The sequence below is a fragment of the Podarcis cretensis genome, assembly GCF_951804945.1.
Source record: "Podarcis cretensis genome assembly, chromosome: 17".
Taxonomy (NCBI): domain Eukaryota; kingdom Metazoa; phylum Chordata; class Lepidosauria; order Squamata; family Lacertidae; genus Podarcis; species Podarcis cretensis.
In genome coordinates, this window is record NC_137187.1 from 31,242,623 (window position 1) to 31,266,930 (window position 24,308).

The 24,308-nt window shown below is 41.6% G+C and overlaps 3 protein-coding genes and 1 long non-coding RNA gene across 5 annotated transcripts in view; 1 reads left to right on the forward strand and 3 right to left on the reverse strand.

Moving 5' to 3' along the window:
* Positions 1-24,308, forward strand: part of LOC307206583 — a 74,736-nt gene that overhangs the window by 37,472 nt on the left and 12,956 nt on the right. The window lies entirely within an intron of this gene.
* Positions 2,381-8,258, reverse strand: LOC307206449 (olfactory receptor 10T2-like; the record flags this gene model as incomplete). The annotated part of the gene is made up of 2 exons (XM_079959734.1): positions 2,381-3,017; positions 7,860-8,258. 2 exons carry the CDS (start codon positions 8,256-8,258, stop codon positions 2,472-2,474), a joined length of 945 nt encoding a protein of 314 aa, XP_079815860.1. The 3' UTR covers positions 2,381-2,471.
* LOC307206439 (olfactory receptor 10T2-like) lies at positions 11,109-12,166 on the reverse strand. The gene has a single exon (XM_079959724.1). It carries the CDS (start codon positions 12,089-12,091, stop codon positions 11,147-11,149), a length of 945 nt encoding a protein of 314 aa, XP_079815850.1. The 5' UTR covers positions 12,092-12,166; the 3' UTR covers positions 11,109-11,146.
* On the reverse strand, positions 16,234-17,285 carry LOC307206076 (olfactory receptor 10T2-like). Its single transcript, XM_079958864.1, has one exon. It carries the CDS (start codon positions 17,267-17,269, stop codon positions 16,325-16,327), a length of 945 nt encoding a protein of 314 aa, XP_079814990.1. The 5' UTR covers positions 17,270-17,285; the 3' UTR covers positions 16,234-16,324.

Here is a 24,308-nt window from a genome sequence, read left to right on the forward strand (position 1 = left end):
CCTGTAGTCCAATGCAGGAAAATCAGGGGGTGACGGGTCCACTCAGACATGGTAGCACTGCAAATTACATATCAAATTACACATCTAATTAAGTAATGGCCAAATAAAATGTTATAGCCTTTCTTTTGGCATGTTTCTGAAGGTCATTAAAGCGTAAGGCTTAAATTATATAAATATGAATGCTAAGATAAATGCATATCGAAAAATTGCAATGCTCCATTTTGTATACAATATATTGTTACGTCCTTGCCAACACGTTACAGAAAGCAAATGTCAGAACAAATCATATGAAAGAAAAAGAGCAGAAATTAAGTGTGTCTGGTTACATGAATTCCAACCACTGAAAACGCAACATACCGTATTTGTCACCCTATAGGACGCACCAAGCTTTTTGGGGGGGGGGGAATAAAGAAAAAAAATATTCCTTCCCACAGATATCTGCCCGAAGCGCGGGGCGCTCTGCTTCAGCGCACCCCATGCTCCGGGCAGCAGGCTGCTATCCACAGCCTAGGGAGCCCTGCGGCAACTCCCGCGGGCTCCCCAGGCTTGCTTATAGCTTCCTGAAGCCAGTAAAGCGAGAGGGGTCGGTGCGCACCAACCCCTCTCACTCTCCACGCTTCAGCGACAGCCTGCATTCGCCCCATAGGATGCACACAGATTTCCCCTTCATTTTTGGAGGGGGGAAAGTGTGTCCTATAGGGCGAAAAATACGGTATATGATCCCCTCTTTAAAAATAGCCATTACTGGGAAGAAGGAAGGGCAGAAATAATTATGTACCAAAGATAAGCAGAAATGGACACCAAACTGACCCCAACAAGAACAATTTTGACACTTCAGTCTCAGCATTTTATGAGCTTGAAATAGTTCTGCGTGCATGATTGGTAGAGAAAATGTGGGCTAGGATTTGGGAGAAAACAATAGTAATCTTTAGAAAAGTTTCCTTTGTTGCAGGGCTGAATGATTAGAGGTTCATGTATGGGAAAATTCCGAAAACCCAATTTATTTCCCAGTGATGTACTAAAGAGAAAATCAAAGTTGTTTGTAAATGCTAAAGCAATACCACATTTTTCCAAGTGAATATTCCATATACAGATGAATTTTTAAAAAGATGAGAAAAAGCTACAATACTATTTGAGGCATTCTTTGTCCATCAAACTACACATATTTGTTGGGTTTCATAATTCCTCTTCAAAGTTGAAACAATCTACCGGTGGAGAAGCCCTCACGGAAATACACAGCAAAACAGCAGTTTTAAAATGCACCAGCAATTCAAACAAACGCTGAGACTCACACTGACCACGTGCGCAGTACGCGCTCATAGAACCCACCCCCGTAGCGCTCAGATTTCCCTCCTTTCGAGCACGCTGCGATGCTGCTGACAAAGACAGGGAGTGTCTGTTTTAAAATTGGAGAAGAGCAGCACACACACACACACATACAGAGTGATTGATTTAAAATCGGAAAAGTGCAGCACACACACACACAGAATGTTTGATACAAAGTCGGAGAAGTATTTTTGTTTTTTGTTTTTTTTAAGATGTTGCCAGCAAGAGCAGCCTCAATCACACAGGATATCCAGGCAGGAATAAAGCAACAACTCGCCAAAGAGCAAGGAGGGAATTAAAGTAAAGGAGTAAGGGGGGGGGGGAATTAAAATAAAGGAGTATGGGGGCAATTAAAGTGACGAAGTAAGGATTTAAGGTCAAACGTTCAGCAATCGTTCTTACACCAACCACTCAGACACTCCGATTAAATAAATCAAACCAATACGCCGTAAGTAGGGTAGAATTAGCAGCATAAAATAAAATTAAAATTAGCACTCTCAAAAACGCATCTGTGCTGGAAACACACACTGGAAGACCCCCTACACAGCGAAAAGGCTTTGGGATCAAAGATGAAACTAGGGGGGTATTCTGTGAAAAGTAAAGGGGGAAATGATGGTGGGGAGGAAGGAGGATTTAAAGACAAGGAGAAAGGAAAAAGTAATCACAAAAGTAATGAAGGAGGATTTGAGGGCAAAACTTCCCTTTCTCAAAAGTCTTCTTCAAAGTTAGCTCCACATGGCCGCTTCTATGCAGGAACACGGAGGTGAGGATCCTCCTGACTCGCCCAGGATGACAAAGAGAAATGAGGCCGGGGGGGAGGCTGGCACTGCAGCATAAAGGCTGCTGGACACGCCCCCCCATGGCACCTGGTTGGACGGCCACCGGGGGGGCGTGAGTGCCAGCCAGGTGAGCTGGAGGCAGGGGGCAACGCCCCCTGCTAGGAGCGGTGCTCGGGCTCCCGTCCACAACCACTACCCTCTCATTCAGGGAGGAGAGTCTTTTTCCAAGTGAATATTCCATATACAGATGAATTTTTAAAAAGATGAGAAAAAGCTACAATACTATTTGAGGCATTCTTTGTCCATCAAACTACACATATTTGTTGGGTTTCATAATTCCTCTTCAAAGTGGATAGCGCTTAATTTTCACATTCTTTGGGTGCAGGAGCTTTTGCCAAGCGATTTCTTAAGCGCTATTTGAACATCTTTGTTTCTCAGGCTGTACACCAAGGGGTTCAACAAGGGAGTCACCATTGTGTAAGAGACGGAAATAAAAGTGTCCTCATCTAGTGTGTATCTGGATTTGGGCCTTAAGTAGATAATGGAAGCACAACCAAAGTGCACCACGACCACAATAAGATGGGAGGCACAAGTGGAAAAGGCTTTCTGTTTCCCAGCTGTTGTGGGGATTTTCAAGACAGTGTTAACAATAAAAAAGTATGAGAGAAGGATGAACAGGAATGAGCAAAATACAACCAAAACACATAGAATGAAAATGACAATTTCTCCTATGTAGTTTCGGCCGCAGGCTAATTGAAGCAAAGGTGCCATATCGCAAAAAAATTGCTTAACTTTATTTGGCCCACAGAAAGGCAAGGTAAATATGATAATGGTCTCTGATGTAGAAAAAATAAATGCAAGTGATACTGAACAAGCCACCAGCTTGGTACAGAGTCTTTGATTCATCAGAATCTGATAACGTAGACTTCCGGTTGGCGCCGGCGCTAATGGCGGCTCGCTCTCCGTTCTCCGGAGAGAGAGCTGCTCCGCGAGTTCGGGTCTGACCGCTACGGCGAAGCGGGGACCCCTAAAATCACAGGCGCGGAAGCCTGTGAGCAAGGAGACTCGGTGGGCATCGTTTGCGCCCCCTTTTACTGCGAAAGAGCCTTTTTAAAGGCTCCGGAGGAGCATCGGGGGAGCGCAGAGCTGAGAGTCGCTACCCAGCTCGTGGAGTGAAGCCGCATCGCCATTAGCGGAGAGCGCCGACTTCTTCCTGTTATTTGGACTGAAAGAGACTCCCGTGAGTAGGATTGGCAACCCTTTCGGGACTTTAAATTTAACTTCTTCAAAATTTGGCCGAAAGTGGGGTTGGTTAACAAAGGAAGTCTGCCTTCCCCAGATTGCATGACTGCTAAAGCAACGGACTTGGTAAGCTGCAATTGACATCTTTTAAGGAAATTTTTAAAAAAAGGATTAACCCCAGCATTGACTTAAGTCCTCCCCCCTAGGGAGCAGGAACGGGGGGGGGTGTGAAAAAGAAAGGAAACCTGCAGGGAAATTTTTTAAGGGACAATCTACCGCAGACTCTGTCTCTGGGAGCGGACTGCCTGAGTGATACACTTTGACAGGGAGCTGTCAAAGACATTGCAAAGAGGAGACTTTATTTGATACAATTTATTGAGACTTTGTAAAAATTATACGGTTGCAACTAAAAAGACTGAGAGAAGTTTTTAGTAACTTTTCCCTCTGAGGGCTTTTGGATTCATTGTTTCTTTGCTATACTGAAGATTTCAGCTCCCTCTAGAGGGCTGGAAGTAACAGTTGCAACACGATTGTTAGTCACTGGTTTTTTCCATTCAAACCTGTTCCTGTGAGAACGACCTTGGGACATGAGCGGCCCTGGAGATGAAATAGCAACAAGATCCAAGTCCAAGGCAGCACATAAGAAAAGGGGCTCCTTATCAGGACTATTGCCAACAGGCCCAGGTGGACAGGAAAAGGGAATAAGTGCATTCATGGAGTCAGTGACGCAGGCATTATTGAAGATAAATGAATCTTTAGAAAGATTGAACAAACAGAGTACAGAAAATACTAAGCAACTGGCAGATCTAACGGCAAAATTGGATTTAAACACGAAGAGCGTAACGTCTAATACACAGATTATACAACAGTTGGTAGAGGAGAACGCCACAATAAGGAAAATTGCAGAAGAGGCTAAATCTACTGCGGAATCTACACAGGAAAATTTAGTTCCTGTTTGTAGGAGGCTTGACCAGCATGAGGTGACCCTTTCTTTATGGGACATGCAGCGTAAGGAGAAGAACTTAAGACTTAGGTTGGTTCCTGAGAGTGAGGGGGACAACCTAGTGGACTTTCTCACAAAAGAAATTTCAGACTTCTGGCAGGAAAACCTAGAGGGAACAGAATTTGAGATTACAACCGCCTTCAGATTGGGTAGAAGGCAAGGCAGGAAGATTCCAAGGGACTGCCTGATTACATTGAGGTCGAAAGAGGAGAGAGACAAGATACTTAGTTTGCATTACCAGAAAACGCTTCAGATTCAAAACGTCTCTGTGCAAATCTACAGGGATATCCCAAAATATGTTTTGGAGGTGAGAACTCAGTTTAAGACTTTGGTGGACCTGCTGAAGAAGAACAACATACCTTTCAGGTGGGAGTTTCCACAGGGTTTGTCCTTCAACTTCAGAGGAAAGAAAGTCAAGATAAAAACTGTACAAGATAAAGAACAGTTCCTACATAAACACGGAGAAGACCTGGTGAAAGGGGTCCTCAACTCAACTGCAGACACAGACTTGGGGAATTTGACATTTGGACTCAAATCACCAACGGACGAAGAACAGCTGCAGGGTGCAGTTGGAGGTAACTAACTAACAATGTCTCTGAGAATTTTAACTTGGAACTGTAATGGACTGAACCTTCCCAGAAAAAGGCGTGAGGTTTTTCACATTTTGAAGAAAGAACAATTGGATCTGATTTGTTTACAAGAAACCCACGTGACAAGAGCACACAGAAGATTACTTATAAATAAAAGATTGGGACAAGAATTTATTTCATCAGATAAAGTTAAGAAAAGAGGAGTGGTGATATACGCAAAAGAAAAATTGGCTCCAAGACAGATTTTTAAAGATGAACAGGGCAGAATCTTGGCAATTGAGATACAGATTCAAGGAGAAAAAATTTTGATATTTGGAATTTATGCACCAAATGAAGGGAAGGCAGAATTTTATAAGAAATTACATGAGACACTAACAAATTATCTGGATTACAAGGTGATTTTATTAGGCGATATGAACGGGGTTGTCTCTACAAATATGGACAAAGCACAAAGACAGGTGATCTCCAAGGACGGGAGACTACCTAAGACTTTTTTTGAAATGACTGACAACTTGGACCTGATCGACATTTGGAGAATAAGAAACCCCCTCGAGAGGGAGGGAACATTCTTTTCAGAATCACAGATGACCTGGACAAGAATAGATCAAATATGGATTACTAGTGGGATGGCTCCTAAGATAAAGAAAGTGGAAATCTGCCCAAAGACATGCTCCGACCACAATGCAGTAAAGATGGAAATGAAAATAACAACAGCTGGCTCTTTCAGATGGAGAATGAATGACACCCTATTTAAAGATCCAGAGGTGTACCAAAAGGCCCAAAAGACTTTGAAGGACTATTTTGAGATAAATCTAAGGACAGAAGTGGAGAAACGAGTGATCTGGGACGCAAGCAAGGCCGTGATGAGGGGTTTCCTGATACAGCAGAATTCCTTGAAAAGGAGGAAACAACAGGAGAAGAAAGATAAAATTCTGGAAAAGATAAAAGACAGTGAAAAGAAACTGAGATCCAACCCAAAGTCACATGAGATCTTGAGACAAATCAAACTGTATCAGAAGCAATATATGGAATTGATGAACCAGGAGATTGAATGGAAAATTAAACGAATGAGACAAAAGACATTTGAATCGGCAGATAAATGTGGGAAACTCCTGTCATGGCAACTGAAGAAGAGACTGAAATTGAACACAGTTACAAGTTTGGAGGTAGATGGAAAGAATATTTCGAAACCAAATGAGATCAGCAACTGCTTTCAGAGCTATTTCAGAAGATTGTATGCACAAGGGCCGGAAAATGAAAGAGACATTGAAGAATTTCTTAAGAAATATGGATTACAAAAAATTTCGCAACAAAGTATAGCGTTTCTAAATGAGAAAATAACTGAACAAGAAATTGAGGGTGCCATTCAAAACATGCAACTGGGGAAATCTCCAGGGCCAGATGGACTAACCTCCAGATATTACAAAGCCTTGAAAGACTGGATAATTCAGCCACTTAAGGAGGTTTGCAACGAGATATTAGAGGGGAAAAGGGCACCTGAGATGTGGAAAGAAGCCTTCATCACACTTATACCAAAGACTGAGGTTGATAAAAAACAGATCAAGAACTACCGCCCTATATCACTACTTAATGTGGATTACAAAATTTTTGCAGACATTTTGGCAAAAAGACTAAAGAAGGTGCTGGTGGAGGAGATTCATAGAGACCAGGCAGGCTTTCTCCCGGGTAGGCATATATCTACTAATGTAAGGAATATAATTGACATTATAGAAATGCTGACAGTGAACATTAATACGAAGGCAGTTCTAATTTTTGTGGACGCGGAGAAAGCCTTTGACAATATATCTTGGAAATTTATGAAAAAGAATCTCCATGGGATGGGGGTAGGTCAAAGGTTTGAAAATGGTATAAGTGCAATTTATTCTGAGCAAAAGGCGAAGTTAATTGTAAATAATGTGGTTATGGATGAACTACCTATAGAAAAAGGGACACGTCAGGGGTGCCCAATATCCCCATTACTTTTTATATCGGTCCTGGAGGTCCTGTTAAATATGATTAGGGGAGATCAGCTGGTAAAAGGGATTCAGGTCGGAGCCAGACATTACAAATTAAAGGCTTTTGCAGATGACTTAGTACTGACCTTGCAAGAGCCAGACACTAGTACCAAAAGAGCCTTGGAATTAATTCAAGTATTTGGCCAGGTCGCAGGATTTAAGTTGAATAAACAAAAAACTAAGGTACTGGAAAAGAACTTAACAAATGTTGAAAGGGAAAGATTCCAAGAGGAAACTGGGTTAGTGGTGGCAAAGAGTGTAAAATACCTGGGGATTAACATGACATCTAAGAATGTGAACTTATTTAAGGACAATTATGACAAGTGCTGGACTGAGATAAAGAAAGATTTAGAAATATGGTCAAACCTGAAGCTTTCCTTGTTAGGTCGAATTGCTGTGATCAAAATGAATGTATTGCCTAGAATGTTATTTTTGTTTCAGACATTACAAATTGTTGATAAACTGGACTGTTTCAAGAAGTGGCAGAAAGACATATCTAAATTTGTCTGGCAGGGCAAAAAGCCCAGAATTAAGTTTAAGATACTTACCGACTCTAAAGAAAGAGGGGGGTTTGCCCTGCCGGACTTAAGACTTTACTATGAATCGGCAGCTTTCTGCTGGTTAAAAGATTGGCTACTTCTTGAAAATGCAGACATTCTAGTGGAATAGAGAAAGAGGATAAATTTATATTTAATTGGGCAAGATAGGTTGCTGAATAATGGTACTAAATTAAGGATGCAAAAAGGGAAAGGTATGGGGAAGTCCGGGAAAAGAGGGTTATGAAAATAAGGTTATGAAAACATGAGTTGTTTTTTTTTGTTTGTCTGTTTCTTTTGTTGTTTTTTGTTTCTGTTAAAAAATTGGAAATTAATAAAAATCTTTTATAAAAAAAAAAAAACAGAATCTGATAACGTAAAGGTTTGCATATGGAGACATATCGGTCATACCCCATCACTGCTAGAAGCATACAATTTGTGCACCCAAAGCCCAGGAAAATGCACATCTGAGTGGCACAACCAATGAAGGAAATGGTCTTCTTTTCTCTTAGAAGATTTGCAAGCATATTGGGGATAATGACAAGTGAATAGCAGATTTCTGAGAAGGAGAGGATGGAGAGGAAGAAGTACATGGGGATGTGGAGGTTGCGGTCAAGCCGTATCGCAGTGATGATGATTATATTTGCGAACAAAGTTAGCAGGTAAATGAGAGAGAACACCAGAAACAAGGGTATCTTCAGGTCTGGGAAATTGGAAAACCCAGCAAGGGTAAATTCTGTCACCACTGTTTGATTTTCTCTTGCCATTGATGCAGCATCTGAAAATAAACTTTAAACGTATTACAGATTGCAACAGTGCTCGTCAGCTGATGTTTAATACAATAATACAGGGGAAGAGGCTTGTTCATTAAATGATTTTTTAATTTTTTGTTCTTTATTAAATTTATGTACTGCCCTTCAGCTGACTATCACAGGCCACTTTACAACATAAAAACACAAAATTCATAACAGGACTGTAAAAATGCCATAATAACAAATTAAAGAACAAGCCATTTGATGTGCCTTAAACATCACTCCATACAGCTGACTGAGAACTGCCTGCTTCCACTTGCCCAATGGTAGTGCTGGCCTCAGTAGACAGAGCCTAGTACAACAATTGTGCAACCAGCAAAATAGTTGTGTCACCCCATAGACATATTATTACATTCACTTGACCAATAAGTCTACACTGCAGAGTTGAATGTCTGATATCTCCCTTTCGAGGAATCCTGGGAATGTCTGCTCCCAAGTTAGTGAGGCATTAGAGCCAGTTTACAAAACTGCATTTTCCATAGAACTAAAATTTTAGCAATCAGACAACATTTTGGCATAGTTCATCACCATAGATTAAAATTCTGTATTCTTTTAATTGATGGAATTCCACTGTGAATAAATGTCTGGCTACAGACCACAAACTGATGAAGGAGCACAGAGGCAAGTGAGCTGAAGAGTTTGAGGCTTCACAATATTCCTGTCAATTGCAAAATTAACAGCATCACAAGGCATAACTCTGAACACCACTAGAATATTTTATTGAGGAGCATGCTTTTCTTCAGCTGCCTTTTAAAGAGTCATACATGTCTATTCCAAATTGTAGCACTTCTCCAGGATCTCAGGTTGATGTCTTCACTAGTCCTGCTAAGCTACCTCATACCCGTTTGGAAAAATATTGGATCTGGAGCGTTCTGTATGGAAAACAGTAACTCTGCCATTGAGTATGAATCTTGTTCCCAAGACAAAAAGAAGTCAGGGGCTTTGAAATTGTTCTTATTTCCCTTTAAATTGGCAAAAACAAGAGCATTAGATGTGCTGAATGAATGAATTCAAATCAAAGCTGCAGAACCTCAAACCACAATAGACTTACAAGGAAGCACGATGGATGTTGAGCTCTTCCAAATGACACCAATTTGCCACAGTATCCTTTTTATGAGGTTTTTATTGAGCTAGGAATGATGTAAACAAGTTTATAAATCCCACCAGATATTATCTCTACGGTGTTTCAAAACGTAAAATAAATCAACCTTCTTATTATCAATGGGAGTTGCTAGAATCTACAAGTAATAATTAACAATATATATAATTTTATTGGGTGTATTTTTTTTTCTAAAGCTGTTGACTTCATCTCTATATCGATACATTCTGTTACATCTACTTGTTTTCCATTTTTTTATTTTATCATGATGAATATTACAGACAGTTTCTCTGTAAGGTGCAGATTGGTCTTTCTGATTAAGTGGTGTGCGAATATTGTTTAATAAATAAAAATAGTGTACAGGACAAATGGCTCTGGGGTAAGCCACACCCATCGTCATATAGGCAGGGAAAGTTCCATCTACAAGTACAATGCTAGGACAACACCTAACATCTCACAAGGCACTGAAGACATCAGGGTTCAAGGAGATAAACATAAACTGTATGTTTTCACAGACTATATCTTACTGATGCTCCACAATCCAAGCTAAGCCCCTTTTCCTTTGCAGAGGATATTAAATGATTGCATGGCAGTATCTGCATTTTCTTCTGGACCTAAGTGTTCAGTTTAATTTCTATTATCGTGGATTAAACCTCGGCAATGGATCCAGATTTGGCATTACGTTCTCTAGAAAGCAATACAACCCAACCATTCACCACTAACCTCTTGTATTTGATTTCTTAGCAGCAGCTAAAATCTCCATTGCTAGTCACTGGAAATCGAGATCCCAATCCTGGGATTGTTGGTTTGGAAGGCTATGGGAAATTGCTCTCTCTGAATATCTAACATGCCAGAGAGGATTTAGCCACAGGGAGACAAAAACAGACAGTTTCTATTCCATTTGGTAGCTCTTTCTGTCTTTTGGCAATGCTGAGCCTAACAAGCGTCAACCGTCCCATAGCCCAAATAAACATATGTAGAAGTTATGTCACTTCTCCATATGTTTAGTTGATATTATATGTTATTATACAGTTGATATTATATGGTAAACACCTGGCCTGGGCATCTATGTTTTTAGCAGCATTGCATGAATGGTTCTTTTTTCCATTGCTGTTGTTGGAATCATAGAATCTTAGAGTTGGAAGGGACATGTCATGAATGAGCCAGCTGTCAGGGAAGGAAGCAGTTATGAAGAGAGAGGGTTAAATGGCAGACAAGAGGAGCCTCGGACAGGGTATGTACAGGTACCAGCCATTCAACAGGAACAATTTTGAAACTTCAGTCTCAGCACCTCCACAAAGATAAACAGAAATGTACCTCAAACTGAACCCAACCAAAATATACAGGAAGCCGCTATTCAACAAGAACGATTTTGACACTTCAGTCTCAGCACTTATGAGCTTGAAATAGTTCTGCGTGAATGATTGGTAGAGAAAATGTGGGCTAGGATTTGGGAGAAAACAACAGTAATCTTTAGAAAAGTTTCCTTTGTTGCAGGGCTGAATGATTACAGGTTCATGTATGGGAAAATTCTGACAACCCAATTTATTTTCCAGTGATGCACTAAAGAGAAAATCAAAGTTGTTTGTAAATGCTAAAGCAAGGCCACATTTTTCCAAGTGAATATTCCATATACAGATGAATATTTTAAAAGATGAGAAAAGGCTACAATACTATACTAAACTACAGATACAGTATTTGTTGGGTTTCATAATTCCTCTTCAAAGTGGCTAACGCTTAATTTTCACATTCTTTGGGTGCAGGAGCTTTTGCCAAGCGATTTCTTAAGTGCTGTTTGGACATCTTTGTTTCTCAGGCTGTACACCAAGGGGTTCAACAAGGGAGTCACCATTGTGTAAGAGACAGAAATAAAAATAGTCTGATCTAGGGTGTAACTGTTTTTGGGCCCGAAATGGATAATGCCAGCACACCCAAAGTGCACTATGACCACAATAAGATGGGAGGCACAAGTGGAAAAGGCTTTTCGCTTCCCAGCCGTTGTGGGAATTTTCAAGACAGTGTTTGCAATTAAAATGTATGAGAGAAGGATGAACAGGAATGCACAAATTATAACCAAAACACAAATAATGAAAATGACAATTTCTCCTATGTAGTTACGACCACAGGCTAATTCAAGCAAAGGTTCTATTTCACAAAAGAAGTGCTTAATTTTATTTGGCCCACAGAAAGGCAAGGTAAATATGATTATAGTCTCTGAGGTGGAAAAAAGAAATCCAGTTGTTGCTGAACAAGCCACCAGTTTGGTGCAGAGTCTTTGATTCATCAAAATCTGATAACGTAAAGGTTTGCATATGGACACATATCGGTCATACCCCATCACTGCTAGAAGAAAACAATTTGTGAATGCAAAGCCCAGGAAAATGCACATCTGAGTGGCACAGCCAATGAAGGAAATGGTCTTCTTCTCTCTCAGAAAATTTACAAGCATATTGGGGATAATGACAAGTGAGTAGCAGATTTCTGAGAAGGAGAGGATGGAGAGGAAGAAGTACATGGGGGTGTGGAGGCTGCGGTTAAGCCGTATCGTAGTGATGATGATTATATTTGCGATCAAAGTTACCAGGTAGATTAGAGAGAACACCAGAAACAATGGAACCTGCAGGTCTGGGAAATTGGAAAACCCAGCAAGGATAAATTCTGTCACCACTGTTTGATTTCCTCTTCCCATTGATGCAGCACCTGAAAATAATCTTTAAAGGTGTTACAGATTGCAACTGTGCTCATCAGCTGACTTTTCATATAAAAATACTTGGGGGAATTACTTGTTCATAAAATTATTATTTATTTTTCTCATTTATTTTCTTATTTATTAAATTTATGTCCTTCAACTGAATATCACAGGAAAGTTTACAAAAAAGTTTATAAAAGTTTATAAAAACAGAAAATGCATAACAGGACCGTAAAAATGCATAATGTGACAGTATCAAATTAAAGAACAAATGATTATATGAGCTTTAAACATCACTCCATACAACTGCCTGAGAACTGCCTGCTTCCACTTGCCCAATGGTAGAGCCGGCCTCAGTAGATAGAGCCTAGCACAACAATTGCGTATGTAGGTCCCCAAGCCACCCCTCAAAATAATTCACAAATCACACGTAATTTAAGTTTAAGGTTTTTGGGCACTATTTTGGCCCCAACTTTATTAAAATACAAAATCTGTGAGTGTTTGCTTAGACATTGGTTATGACTATCTGTCCCCCAGCCTGGGACAGAACTGACTATCCGAACTCCATCGGAAGCCAGTGAAGGGAATGACCGCTCCCCACCTAAAATGGGGGGCGCCCTTTGCGTGGACGTGCGCAGCCCCTGGATCTGGAGCGGCTCCAACAGCATAGGCTTGGCTTTGCCTTCCCTCAGGTGGGATACCTGGAGGTCTCCGCCTACCTCAGTCAGTTGTCCAATCCCACCTGGGGGAAGCGTTGCCAAGGAGACCAGGCCAGGTAGGGGAGGGATTACCTGCCCACACAATAGAGGGAGGATCTTACCTGGGAATCCTCACTTGGCTCCAGAGCTTCTCCCACCCTACCCACCCTCAGTTAATGACCCCTCCACCACCAGCTTTTTATAACCAATACCTAACCGCAACCTTACAAGTTGTGACAAATTGCTAAGTAGTAGGCAAAAACCAAGTGGCACCAGCCAATCAGCCAAATGGCAAAATTGTTACTAGGCCCCTGCCCCAAGGCAGACGACCCCATGACAGGCAAAGCAAGGTCAACCAGAACACAGGGCGGGCGGGCGGGTAATCCGATGCACTCTGCTAAAGAGAAAGCAAAAGGCAGAGTGCCCCAATATTTAAAGACTATGGTCCTACCCACCAATTTGCTACATGCAACCCAGCAACACGGTCAGCCAATCATCGCACCAGGCAATGATTGGCAGCCCACACCGCAACCCGTGCTCTCATTTTAGGGAGAACACGCTTTGTGCAACCAGCAAAATAGTTGTGTCACCCCATAGCCATATTCACTAGACCAACAAGTCTACACTGCAGAGTTGAATGTCTGATATCTCCCTTTTGAGGAATCCTGGGAATGTCTGCTCCCAAGTTAGCGAGGTGTTAGAGCCAATTTACAAAACTGCATTTTCCATCAAACTAAAATTTTAGCAATCAGACAACAGCTTGGCATAGTTCATCACCATAGATTAAAATTCTGTATTCTTTTAATTGATGTAATTCCACTGTGAATGAATATCTGGCTACAGCCCACAAACTGAGGAAGGAGCACAGAGGCAGTGAGCTGAAGAGTTTGAGGCTTCACAATATTCCTGTCAATTGCAAAATTAACAGCATCACAAGGCATAACACTAGAATATTTTATTGAGGAGCATGCCTATCTTAACCTGCCTTTTAAAGAGTCATACATTTGGTGTCTATTCCAAATTGTAGCACCTCTGCAGGGTTTCAGGTTGATGTCTTCTCTAGTCCTGCTAAGCTACCTCATACCCTTTTGGAAAAATATTGGATCTGGAGCCTTCTGTATGGAAAACAGTAACTCTGCCATTGAGTATGAATCTTGTGCCCAAGATAAAAAAAGAGTCAGGGGCTTTGAAATTGTTCTTATATCCCTTCAAAGTGACAAAGACAAGAGCATCTGAAGGGCTGAATGAATGAATTCAAATCAAAGCTGCAGAACCTCAAACCACAATAGACTTACAAGGAAGCACGATGGATGTTGAGCTCTTCCAAATGACAGCAATTTGCCACAATATCCTTTTTATGATGTTTTTATTGAGCATGGAATGATGTAAACAAGTTTATAAATCCCACCAGATATTATCTCTACGGTGTTTCAAAACGTAAAATAAATCAACCTTCTTATTATCAATGGGAGTTGTTAGAATCTACAAGTAATAATTAACAATACATGTAATTTTATTGGGTGTATTTTTTTCCTAAAACTGTGGACTTCATCTCTATATCGATACATTTTGTTACATCTACTTGTTTTCCATTTTTTTATTTTATCATGATGAATATTACAGATTGTTTCTCTGTAAGGTGCAGATTGGTCTTTCTGATTAAGTGGTGTGCGAATATTGTTTAATAAATAAAAATAGTGTACAGGACAAATGGCTCTGGGGTAAGCCACACCCATCGTCATATAGGCAGGGAAAGTTCCATCTACAAGAACAATGCTAGCACAACACCTAACATCTCACAAGGCACTGAAGGCATCAGGGTTCAAGGAGATGAACATAAACTGAATATTTTCACAGATTATATATTACTGATGCTCCACAATCCAAGCTAAGCCCCTTTTCCTTTGCAGAGGATACTAAATAATTTCATGGCAGTATCTGCATTCTAAATGACTACTGGATGCAGGTGTTCAATCTAATTCCTATTATTGTGGGTCAACTCTTGGCAATGGATCCAGATTTGGCATTACGTTCTCTAGAAAGCAATACAACCCAACCATTGACCGCTATCCTCTTGTATTTATGTTCTAAGCAGCAGCTAAAATCTCCATTGCTAGTCACTAGAAATCCAGATCCCCATCCCATGATCATTGGTTAAGGAAGGTTATGGGACACTGCGCTCTCTGAACATCTAACATGTCAGAGAGGGCTTAGTGGCAGGGAGACAAAGACAAGCTGTTTCTATTCCATTTAGTAGCTCTTTCTATCTTTCGCCAATGCTGAGCCTAACAAGCATCAACCGTCCCGTAGCCCAAATAAACATATGGAGAAGTTTTGTCACTCACAGTTGATATTATATGGTAAACAACTGTCTTGGGCATCTACGTTTTGAGCAGCATTGCATGAATGCTTCTTTTTTCTCATTGTTGATGTTGGAACCATAGAATCTTAGAGTTGAAAAAGACCCAAGGGTCACCGTCGGCTGTGGTGAGGAGTGCAAGGCCAGCCTTTACCAGGTGGCCTAGGGGGCAAGGCCCAGGCCCTCACACTTCCAGCTATAAAGAAACTCCTCCGGCAGAAACTGCTTTCTTCGCTGTTGGACCCACTATTGATCTCATCAGCTCAATCTAATTCATTTCTGGTTACTGTTGAATGGTCACTTTAAAATGTGAAGGTTCATTATTGCTTCACAAGTTGTGTATGTCTTTAAGGGCCAGGGCCAGGGCAAATAACGAGGCCCAGTCTTACAGCTGTGAAACATAGCTGCTGAGTTGTGTTAATCAAGCTGTGTCAGCAATTGGGTATAGTATATAAGGAGCAGCACCTAGCTCTACCATTACCCTGGGGGATGTGTTGGTGGTTGGGCTATGTTTGTTGTTGTTATCTTTAGTGTAAAAATGAGTTTTTGTTTTTGTTATTAAAACCTTGTTTAAGTTATTTTTTGAGTCCCTTTTTAATGCATGGTCTCCTCAGCAAGCTCTCTGCAGCGCTACTAAACTGCAAATAGCCAGCAGTTACATGAATTCCAACCTTTGAAAACGCAACATATATGATCCCCTCTTTAAAAATAGCCATTACTGGGGACAAGGAAGGGCAGAAATAATTATGTACCAAAGATAAGCAGAAATGGACACCAAACTGACCCCAACAAGAACAAATTTCACACTTCAGTCTCAGCATTGAAATAGTTCTGCCTGAATGTTTGGTAGTGAAAATGAGGGCTAGGATTTGGGAGAAAACAACAGTAATCTTTAGAAAAGTTTCCATTGTTGCAGGGCAGAATGATTAGAGGTTCATGTATGGGAAAATTCTGACAACCCAATTTATTTTCCAGTGATGCACTAAAGAGAAAATCAAAGTTGTTTGTAAATGCTAAAGCAATACCACATTTTTCCAAGTGAATATTCCATATACAGATGAATTTTTCAAAAGATGAGGAAAAGCTTCAATACTACTTGAGGCATTCTTTGTCCATTAAACAACAGATATTTGTTGGGTTTCATAATTCCTCTTCAAAGTGGATAATGCTTAATTTTCACATTCTTTGGGTGCAGGAGCTTTTGCCAAGTGATTTCTTAAGCGCTATTTGAACATCTTTGTTTCTCAGGCTGTACACCAAGGGGTTCAACAAAGGAGTCACCATTGTGTAAGAGACAGAAATAAAAGTCGTCTCATCTAGTGTGTAACTAGATTTGGGCCTTAAATAGATAATGCCAGCACACCCAAAGTGCACTACGACCACAATAAGATGGGAGGCACAAGTGGAAAAGGCTTTACGCTTCCCAGCCGTTGTGGGAATTTTCAAGACAGTGTTTGCAATTAAAATGTATGAGAGAAGGATGAACAAGAATGAACCAATTACAACCAAAAAAGAAATAATGAAAATGACAATTTCTCCTATGTAGTTACGACCACAGGCTAATTCAAGCAATGGTGCTAAATCACACAAGAAGTGCTTAACTTTATTTGGTCCACAGAAAGGCAAGGTAAATATGATTATAGTCTCTGAGGTGGAAAAAATAAATGCAAGTGATACTGAGCAAGCCACCAGCTTGGTGCAGAGTCTTTGATTCATCAAAATCTGATAACGTAAAGGTTTACATATGGATACATATCGGTCATACCCCATCACTGCTAGAAGCATACAATCTGTGCACCCAAAGCCCAGGAAAATGCACATCTGAGTAGCACAGCCAATGAAGGAAATGGTCTTCTTTTCTCTTAGAAGATTTGCAAGCATATTGGGGATAATGACGAGTGTGTAGCAGATTTCTGAGAAGGAGAGGATGGAGAGGAAGAAGTACATTGGGATGTGGAGGCTGCGGTTAAGCCGTATTGTAGTGATGATGATTATATTTCCCATCAAAGTTACCAGGTACATGAGAGAGAACACCAGAAACAATGGAATCTTCAGGTCTGGGAAATTAGAAAATCCAGCAAGGATAAATTCTGTCACTATTGTTTGATTTTCTCTTCCCATTGATGCAGCATCTGAAAATAAACTATAAAGGTGTTACAGATTCCAACAGTGGTTATACCTGATGTTTTAGGGGGGGGGGAATACTTGGGGGAAATGCACTCATAAAATGTCTGCGTCCAAGTTTATGAGGTATTAGATCCAGTCTACAAAACTGCATTTCCTTGAGAAATAAAATTTTATCAATCAGAAAACATCTTGGCATAGTTTATCACCGTAAATTAAAATTCTGTATTCTTTTAATTGATGTAATTCCACTGTGAATTAATGTCTGGCTACAGCCCATAAACTGATGAAGGAGCACAGAGGCAAGTGAGCTGAAGAGTTTGAGACTTCACCATATTCCTGTCAATTGCAAAATTAACAGCATCACAAAACATAACTCTCAACACCACTAGAATCTTTTCCTGAGGATCATGCCTATCCTAACCTGACTTTTCATGCAGTCAGTGTCTATTCCAAATTGTAGCAGCTCTCCAGGGTCTCAGGTTGATGTCTTCACTAGTCCTGCTAAGCTATCTCATACACTTTTAGAAAAATATTGGATCTGGAGCCTTCTGCATGCAAAGCAGTAACCCTACCTTTGAGAATGAAGCTTGTGCCCAAGATAAAAAGAGTCAGGTGCTTTGAAACTGTTCTTATCTCCCTTTAAAGTGTCATTTGAATGACTAAACCATTCTGCAGTTCAAAGAAAAACCTGCAGAACCTCAAAACACAATAAACCTCTTCAGTTATCAACCAGGAAATATATATATACCAAATAATTCTTACAAGGAAGAAGGTTTGGTATTCCAAATGACAGCAGTTTGCCACACTATACTTTTTACAATGGTTTTTTCTGAGCATGGAATAATGTAAACAAGTTTCTAAATCCCACCAGAAAAACTTAAAGTAAGTCAACCATCATGCTACCAATAGGATTTCTTAAAATGCACAGGTAATGTGAATATTGTTTAATAAATAAAAAACCCAAAGTCTAAAAGGTGAGGAAAATTCAATCCATAAGTACAATGCTAGCACTTTCTAATATCCTCAGAAGCATTGTGAAGATTTGGGGCTGGTTCATTAATGAGAGATTTCAGAATGATTTCCATGAAGTATGGTAAAACTGAAAATCTAGTAAAGAATCAAAATCATCTAAAGAAACGGATTTGGTTGCACAGGGTGCTTACAGATGAGCCCAGGTGTAAGAAGAGCATACGTAAGAAATGGAAGGAAGGAGAAATCATGAACAGCAAACAGTTGCAGGGAGAAGATCAGGTAGCCCAAGCTCTGGATGAACTCCTGATTGCAAGAGGTTAAATATAAAAATCATAAAGGTTTCTTTGGCTATGTTCAAAGCATGAGGAAGAACAAGCAAGTAGTATGTCCTCAGTATGGAGATGATGGAGAAATGCTATTGAGTGACAGAGAAAAGTTGGAAAACCTAATTCAAAATTGCAGGGCCTAATGAGCTCCTCCCGAAGGTACTAAAATATTTTATTTCAATTCTATTCATAGAATAGACAATAGGATGGCATACCTGAGACAAGACAAAAACGTTGTTCTGAAGCAGCCCCGAAAGGATGCTCTGCAAGGATCGACGCCTCTTGTGAAATAGGTGAAGGGAGAGAAGTTTGCAAAAGTATGCATTGCATGGAGAAAGCGCTTAGAGAAAAGCTTTATTCCCTCTCTCATAACTCTAGAACTTGTAAAAGGTGGTACAGTATATTTCTTCAGGGCAGCTCATAGTTAAACTGTATAGAAGGTAGTGATGGTCCCCAACCTAAATGACTTTACAGTACAAGGGGATTAGGTACATCCAAGGAAGAGGGGGGGGCTATCGATTACTATTAGCTGGGAGGCAACAATGCCCTAAGATCTTATGATGAACAACGGTATATAAATCTAATAAATAAAATGGAAACCACAGGAGGAGAAGGGCAATTTTTTTTTAATAATAATTAAAAAAAAGATTTTATTTCAGAGCCTCTATATATCTATATAGAGGGACGCAGGTGGCGCTATGGGTAAAAGCCTCAGTGCCTAGGGCTAACCGATCAAAAGGTTGGCGGTTCGAATCCCGGCGGCGGGGTGCGCTCCCGCTGCTCGGTCCCAGCGCCTGCCAACCTAGCAGTTCGAAAGCACCCCCGGGTGCAAGTAGATAAATAGGGACCGCTTACCAGCGGGAAGGTAAACGGCGTTTCCGTGTGCGGCTCTGGCTCGCCAGAGCAGCGATGTCACGCTGGCCACGTGACCCGGAAGTGTCTCCGGACAGCGCTGGCCCCTGGCCTCTTAAGTGAGATGGGCGCACAACCCCAGAGTCTGTCAAGACTGGCCCGTACGGGCAGGGGTACCTTTACCTTTTATATATCTATAATCTATAATCTTTGAGAATTATTGAAGAACAGATGAGGTCCCCGTGCAGAGGAGGCAGGCAAATGTTGTCCTGATCTTCAAAAGTGGTGGTGGAGAAGACCCAGGTAGCTACTGACCTGTGAGCTTGACATCGATACCAGGAAAGGTCTTAGAACAGATAATAAAACCATTTGTCTGTGAGCACATAGAAAAGATTCTGTGATTACTAAGACCCAGCATGGGTTTCTGGAAAACAAGCCATGCCAGACGAATCCCATTTAATTTTTTGACAGAGTTACAAGCATGGTGGATCAGGAGAATGCTATGGATATAGTGTGTCTTGATTTCAGTAAGGCTTCTGTCCCCCATTTATATTCTTGTGGAGAAGCAGCTAAAACGTGGGTGGATGAGGTATCTGTCAGGTGGATTTGTAGTTGGTTGAGTATGAGGACCTCACACATCAGACCGCCCTAGGGACATAGTCATCTGATTCTAGAGATATCAAGCTAAAGAAGCTATTTTCAAAGCATTGCTCCATTTCCATGAACTGAAATGTGGGTTGGATTTAATAGAAATATTCGAGGTTCTCTGTCCAGGGATCCTTTCCTGCCACAAAGCTTTTAGTCAATACACTCTGGCTTTCAAAACCATGGGGATCCTCTATCAGTGGATCCTTCACATTGCTAGTGCAAGATAATGGCAAATTCTGGGTAATTAGTGATGACCAACAGGCAGGAAACCTCCTCTGGTACCTCAAAATTATGCTTAATCAATCTAAACGTGGGCTTACTGTCCACTTATTCCTACCCTCTGCTTCCTCTTACTTAACCAGTTACTGATCCACAAAAGGACCACTCCTCTTATTTCTTATTTCTGCTATGAAACTGGTTTATTTTTAAAAGAATCAAATAGCAACAAGCTCTCTAACTGTCCCTGAAGTTCATATTTTAGCAGAAGAAAATAACCACCCCCAAGTGTCTTGTTTGTCTAAGAGAACAACAGAAGGGAATTAAAACTGATAAATGCAATTATAAGTTCAGGTGTCCCTCAGAAATCACTTATTTGAAAAGTGCCAATTTCCTAATGATGCCCTCGGTGACTTATCTCTTCTCTGCTGTGCTGGGAAATTGGAAGGATGATTTGAGACGGGAAAATGAGGCAATATTCAGCTTTGTTTCTCTTGGTATCTAACAAAACCAGAGTTCAGTGTCTGCACTTTTGGCCCTGCTTCTGGTATGGGGCACAGTGCTTTGACCCCTGTCATGTTCTCTTAAAATACACCGGTTTGTTGCTGTTCCCTTGACTATCCACTAGGGGGAGAACCTTCTCCCCTAGACCTGACTGAACTTTGCTTTAAATTCCCTTTAACTTTTTCCCTTCCTCTTATTTGGTGGTTCTTCCTCCTTATTTAAGTATAAGAATTATTACCACCAGAAAAATAGTAGGTTTTATTGTGGTGTCTATGATTTTTTTTTTTTAAATTGTCATTTGATTTTTACAAATTCCTTCACACACATAGTATTATCACAAATATCAAACTTTACTCAATATTCTTTTGAATCTCAAGACTCCCCTCCTCCCCTCTGTGGACTCTTTAACTAACTTTTTAAACTGCATATAATAAATCTGTCTAGTTTATCATCCTCCATTGTATCCAAAGTCTATGTGTGATTACAAGATAAAAAAATTCCTTCCAGTAGCACCTTAAAGACCAACTAAGTTAGTTCTGGGTATGAGCTTTCGTGTGCATGCACACTTCTTCAGATACCATTTTTATTTTGTTTTGACTATGGCAGACCAACACGGCTACCTATCTGTAACTGTGATTACAAGAGTTATTTACAGTGGCGTAGCGTGAGTTATCAGCACCCGGGGCAAGGCAAGTAATTTGCGCCCCCTAACCCATGGATTTGCGCCCCCTAACCCGTGGATTTGCGCCCCCTAACCCGTGGATTTCCCTAACCCCCAGATGTTGCGCCCGGTGCGGCCGGCCCCCCCTGCACCCCCCACGCTATGCCACTGGTTATTTAAAGCCTGCCAAAGATTTCAAGTGTGGTGAGAGCCAGTGTGGTGTTGTGGTTAAGAGTGGTGGACTCATAATCTCGTTCCTCCACAAGCAGCTGCTGGGTGACCTTGGGCCAGTCACACTTCTCTGAAGTCTCTCAGCCCCACTCACCTCACAGAGTGTTTGTTGTGGGGGAGGAAGGGAAAGGAGAATGTTAGCCGCTTTGAGACTCCTTCGGGTAGTGATAAAGCGGGATATCAAATCCAAACTCTTCTTCAAGTGTTTACAGTGGTCTTTCAAGTACATTGTATATTTATCCCATCCTCCTGATTTCTGACTTTCCCGGTTAATCTTGCCATCTCTGCATAGACCAATTTCATCTGCCAGTCCACCCTAGTAGGTATCTTGTTGTCTTTCCATCTCTGGGCAAGGAGCGTCCTTGCAATGGTTGTAGCATGGTGTCTATGATTTTTTTTTGTTTGTTTGTTTGTTTTGTTTGTTTTGTTTTTTTATTTTTGTTTTTTTTGGAGGAGGGCCCTAGGAACTGCAGCTCAGGAACTGAAATCCACCACCCTACAAAAACTGCATTTAATGAACAATCTGATGCACCGTTTATGCTGGGAGAGGAGGACATACATCACCACTATTTTGGTGGACTTCCTGCCATAGCCAAAGCATGCTTAGCCTGGAAGTTGAGACGGAGACCACACCAGTAAAAGGTAAAGGTACCCCTGCCCGTACGGGCCAGTCTTGACAGACTCTGGGGTTGTGCGCCCATCTCACTTAAGAGGCCAGGGGCCAGCGCTGTCCGGAGACACTTCCGGGTCACGTGGCCAGCGTGACGAAGCTGCATCTGGCGAGCCAGAGCCGCACACGGAAACGCCGTTTGCCTTCCCGCTGGTAAGCGGTCCCTATTTATCTACTTGCACCCGGAGGTGCTTTCGAACTGCTAGGTTGGCAGGCGCTGGGACCGAGCAGCGGGAGCGCACCCCGCCGCAGGGATTCGAACCGCCGACCTTTCGATCGGCAAGCCCTAGGCGCTGAGGCTTTAACCCACAGCGCCACCTGCGTCCCATGACCACACCAGTAGAAAGCACAAAAAATGGCATACACATGGCACCCACAATGTCCCTCGAAACACTCCCAGAGCTCCCTGGCCCCACAAGTCCGGGACTGTGCTGGTGACAACATTCACATGCCATGTGGACATGGTGCTTCTAGCACCTCCTAGCTCATCTCTTCCCCGGACTGCTCACCCGTGTCCCACCTCCATGACCCAAGGTCTAAGTCCTCTTCTATGTACTCCCTGGGGAACTCGCACATGCATACACCAGCGATCCAAGCAGAGTTAAGTCTAGTGGCCATTTAAACTTTAAATCCTCTAGCGCAACAGCACCCCCTAAGGGGGCTGTGTGTGTAACTGCAGGTACTGGCCCCAATTTGGCGGAATGCTCTGTCACAAGAGACCTGTGACATCTTTCTGCAGGGCCTGCAAGACAGAGCTGTTCTGCCTGGCCTTTGGTTTGCACTCAGTCTGACCGTAATGTTTCCCTCCCCTTATGGTTTTGATCTATGGGTTACTATTAAAATGAGGCTGCATTTTAAATTGTATTTTAGCTGTATTTTAAATTGGGTTTTTTCTTCCGTTTCCCTTTTACCCTATTATGTTTTTATTGTAATTTTACTGGTGTTAGCCGCCCTGAGCCGCACTCTGGCTGGGGAGGGCGAGGTATAAATAAAATTATTATTATTATTATTATTATTATTATTATTATTATTATTATTATTAGCAATGGAGAACTACAGAGACCCAGTGGCAGAGCTTCATGCTCTGGCACCAGGGGTGGAGAGCAGGCAGGGGCATGGCTGGCACGCATCCCAGGGGGCATGGCGTGTGTCCCGGGGGTGTGGCGCACATCCTGGGGGTGTGGCGCATCACCTGCGGGGGCGGGGTGCCCAGTGCAGGGGGGAGCCAGGATTGTGGCGCCCCACCAGGATTGTGGCGCCCCACCAGGATTGTGGCGCCCCCTCTTCCTCCGCCAGTGCCCAGACCTGCCTGTCAAACCATGTGTGTGAAATAAGTTTAGTACTAGCGGAAGTTATTAATCTTGGCCAGTTTTATGAATGAAAGCTCAGGAAAAACATGAAGGAACTCCAGAAACTGTATGAACATGGGTTTAATTGTAAATAAAAGTCAAGCCGAAGATCACTACCTAAACCAAACCATGAACTGCCACGATCTCCAAGGTGCAGGATAACGTGGGCAGAATCCGGTCTTGGCAAATTGCCAAACAGGCTATCAGAACTGGTGTTAGGAGAAAAGGGCAGCTATCAATGCACAAATAAAGAAATGTTTGACACAGATAAGGTGAATAGCGTATGGCAATGACTGTGATTGAATGTGAAAGCAAATGTTAATGTACGCCTGAAAGGTGAAAGATGAGTGGAGACTCGCCATTCAGATATCTTGATTGACAGCTGGCCTGTCAAGTTTCAGATATCTTGATTGACAGGTGACCTATCAATGGCGAAATTTACCAGAAAAATAAGAAATCAAGATAACAAACTTTTTATAAAAGAATGGAAATGGTTTATTGAATATTTGCAAACAAATTGTAAACAGATAAGAACATTGGCAGGATTATTTCAATCAATCAATCAAATCCGTTTATTGTGAGGACCATGCCTGTGCACAAAAAT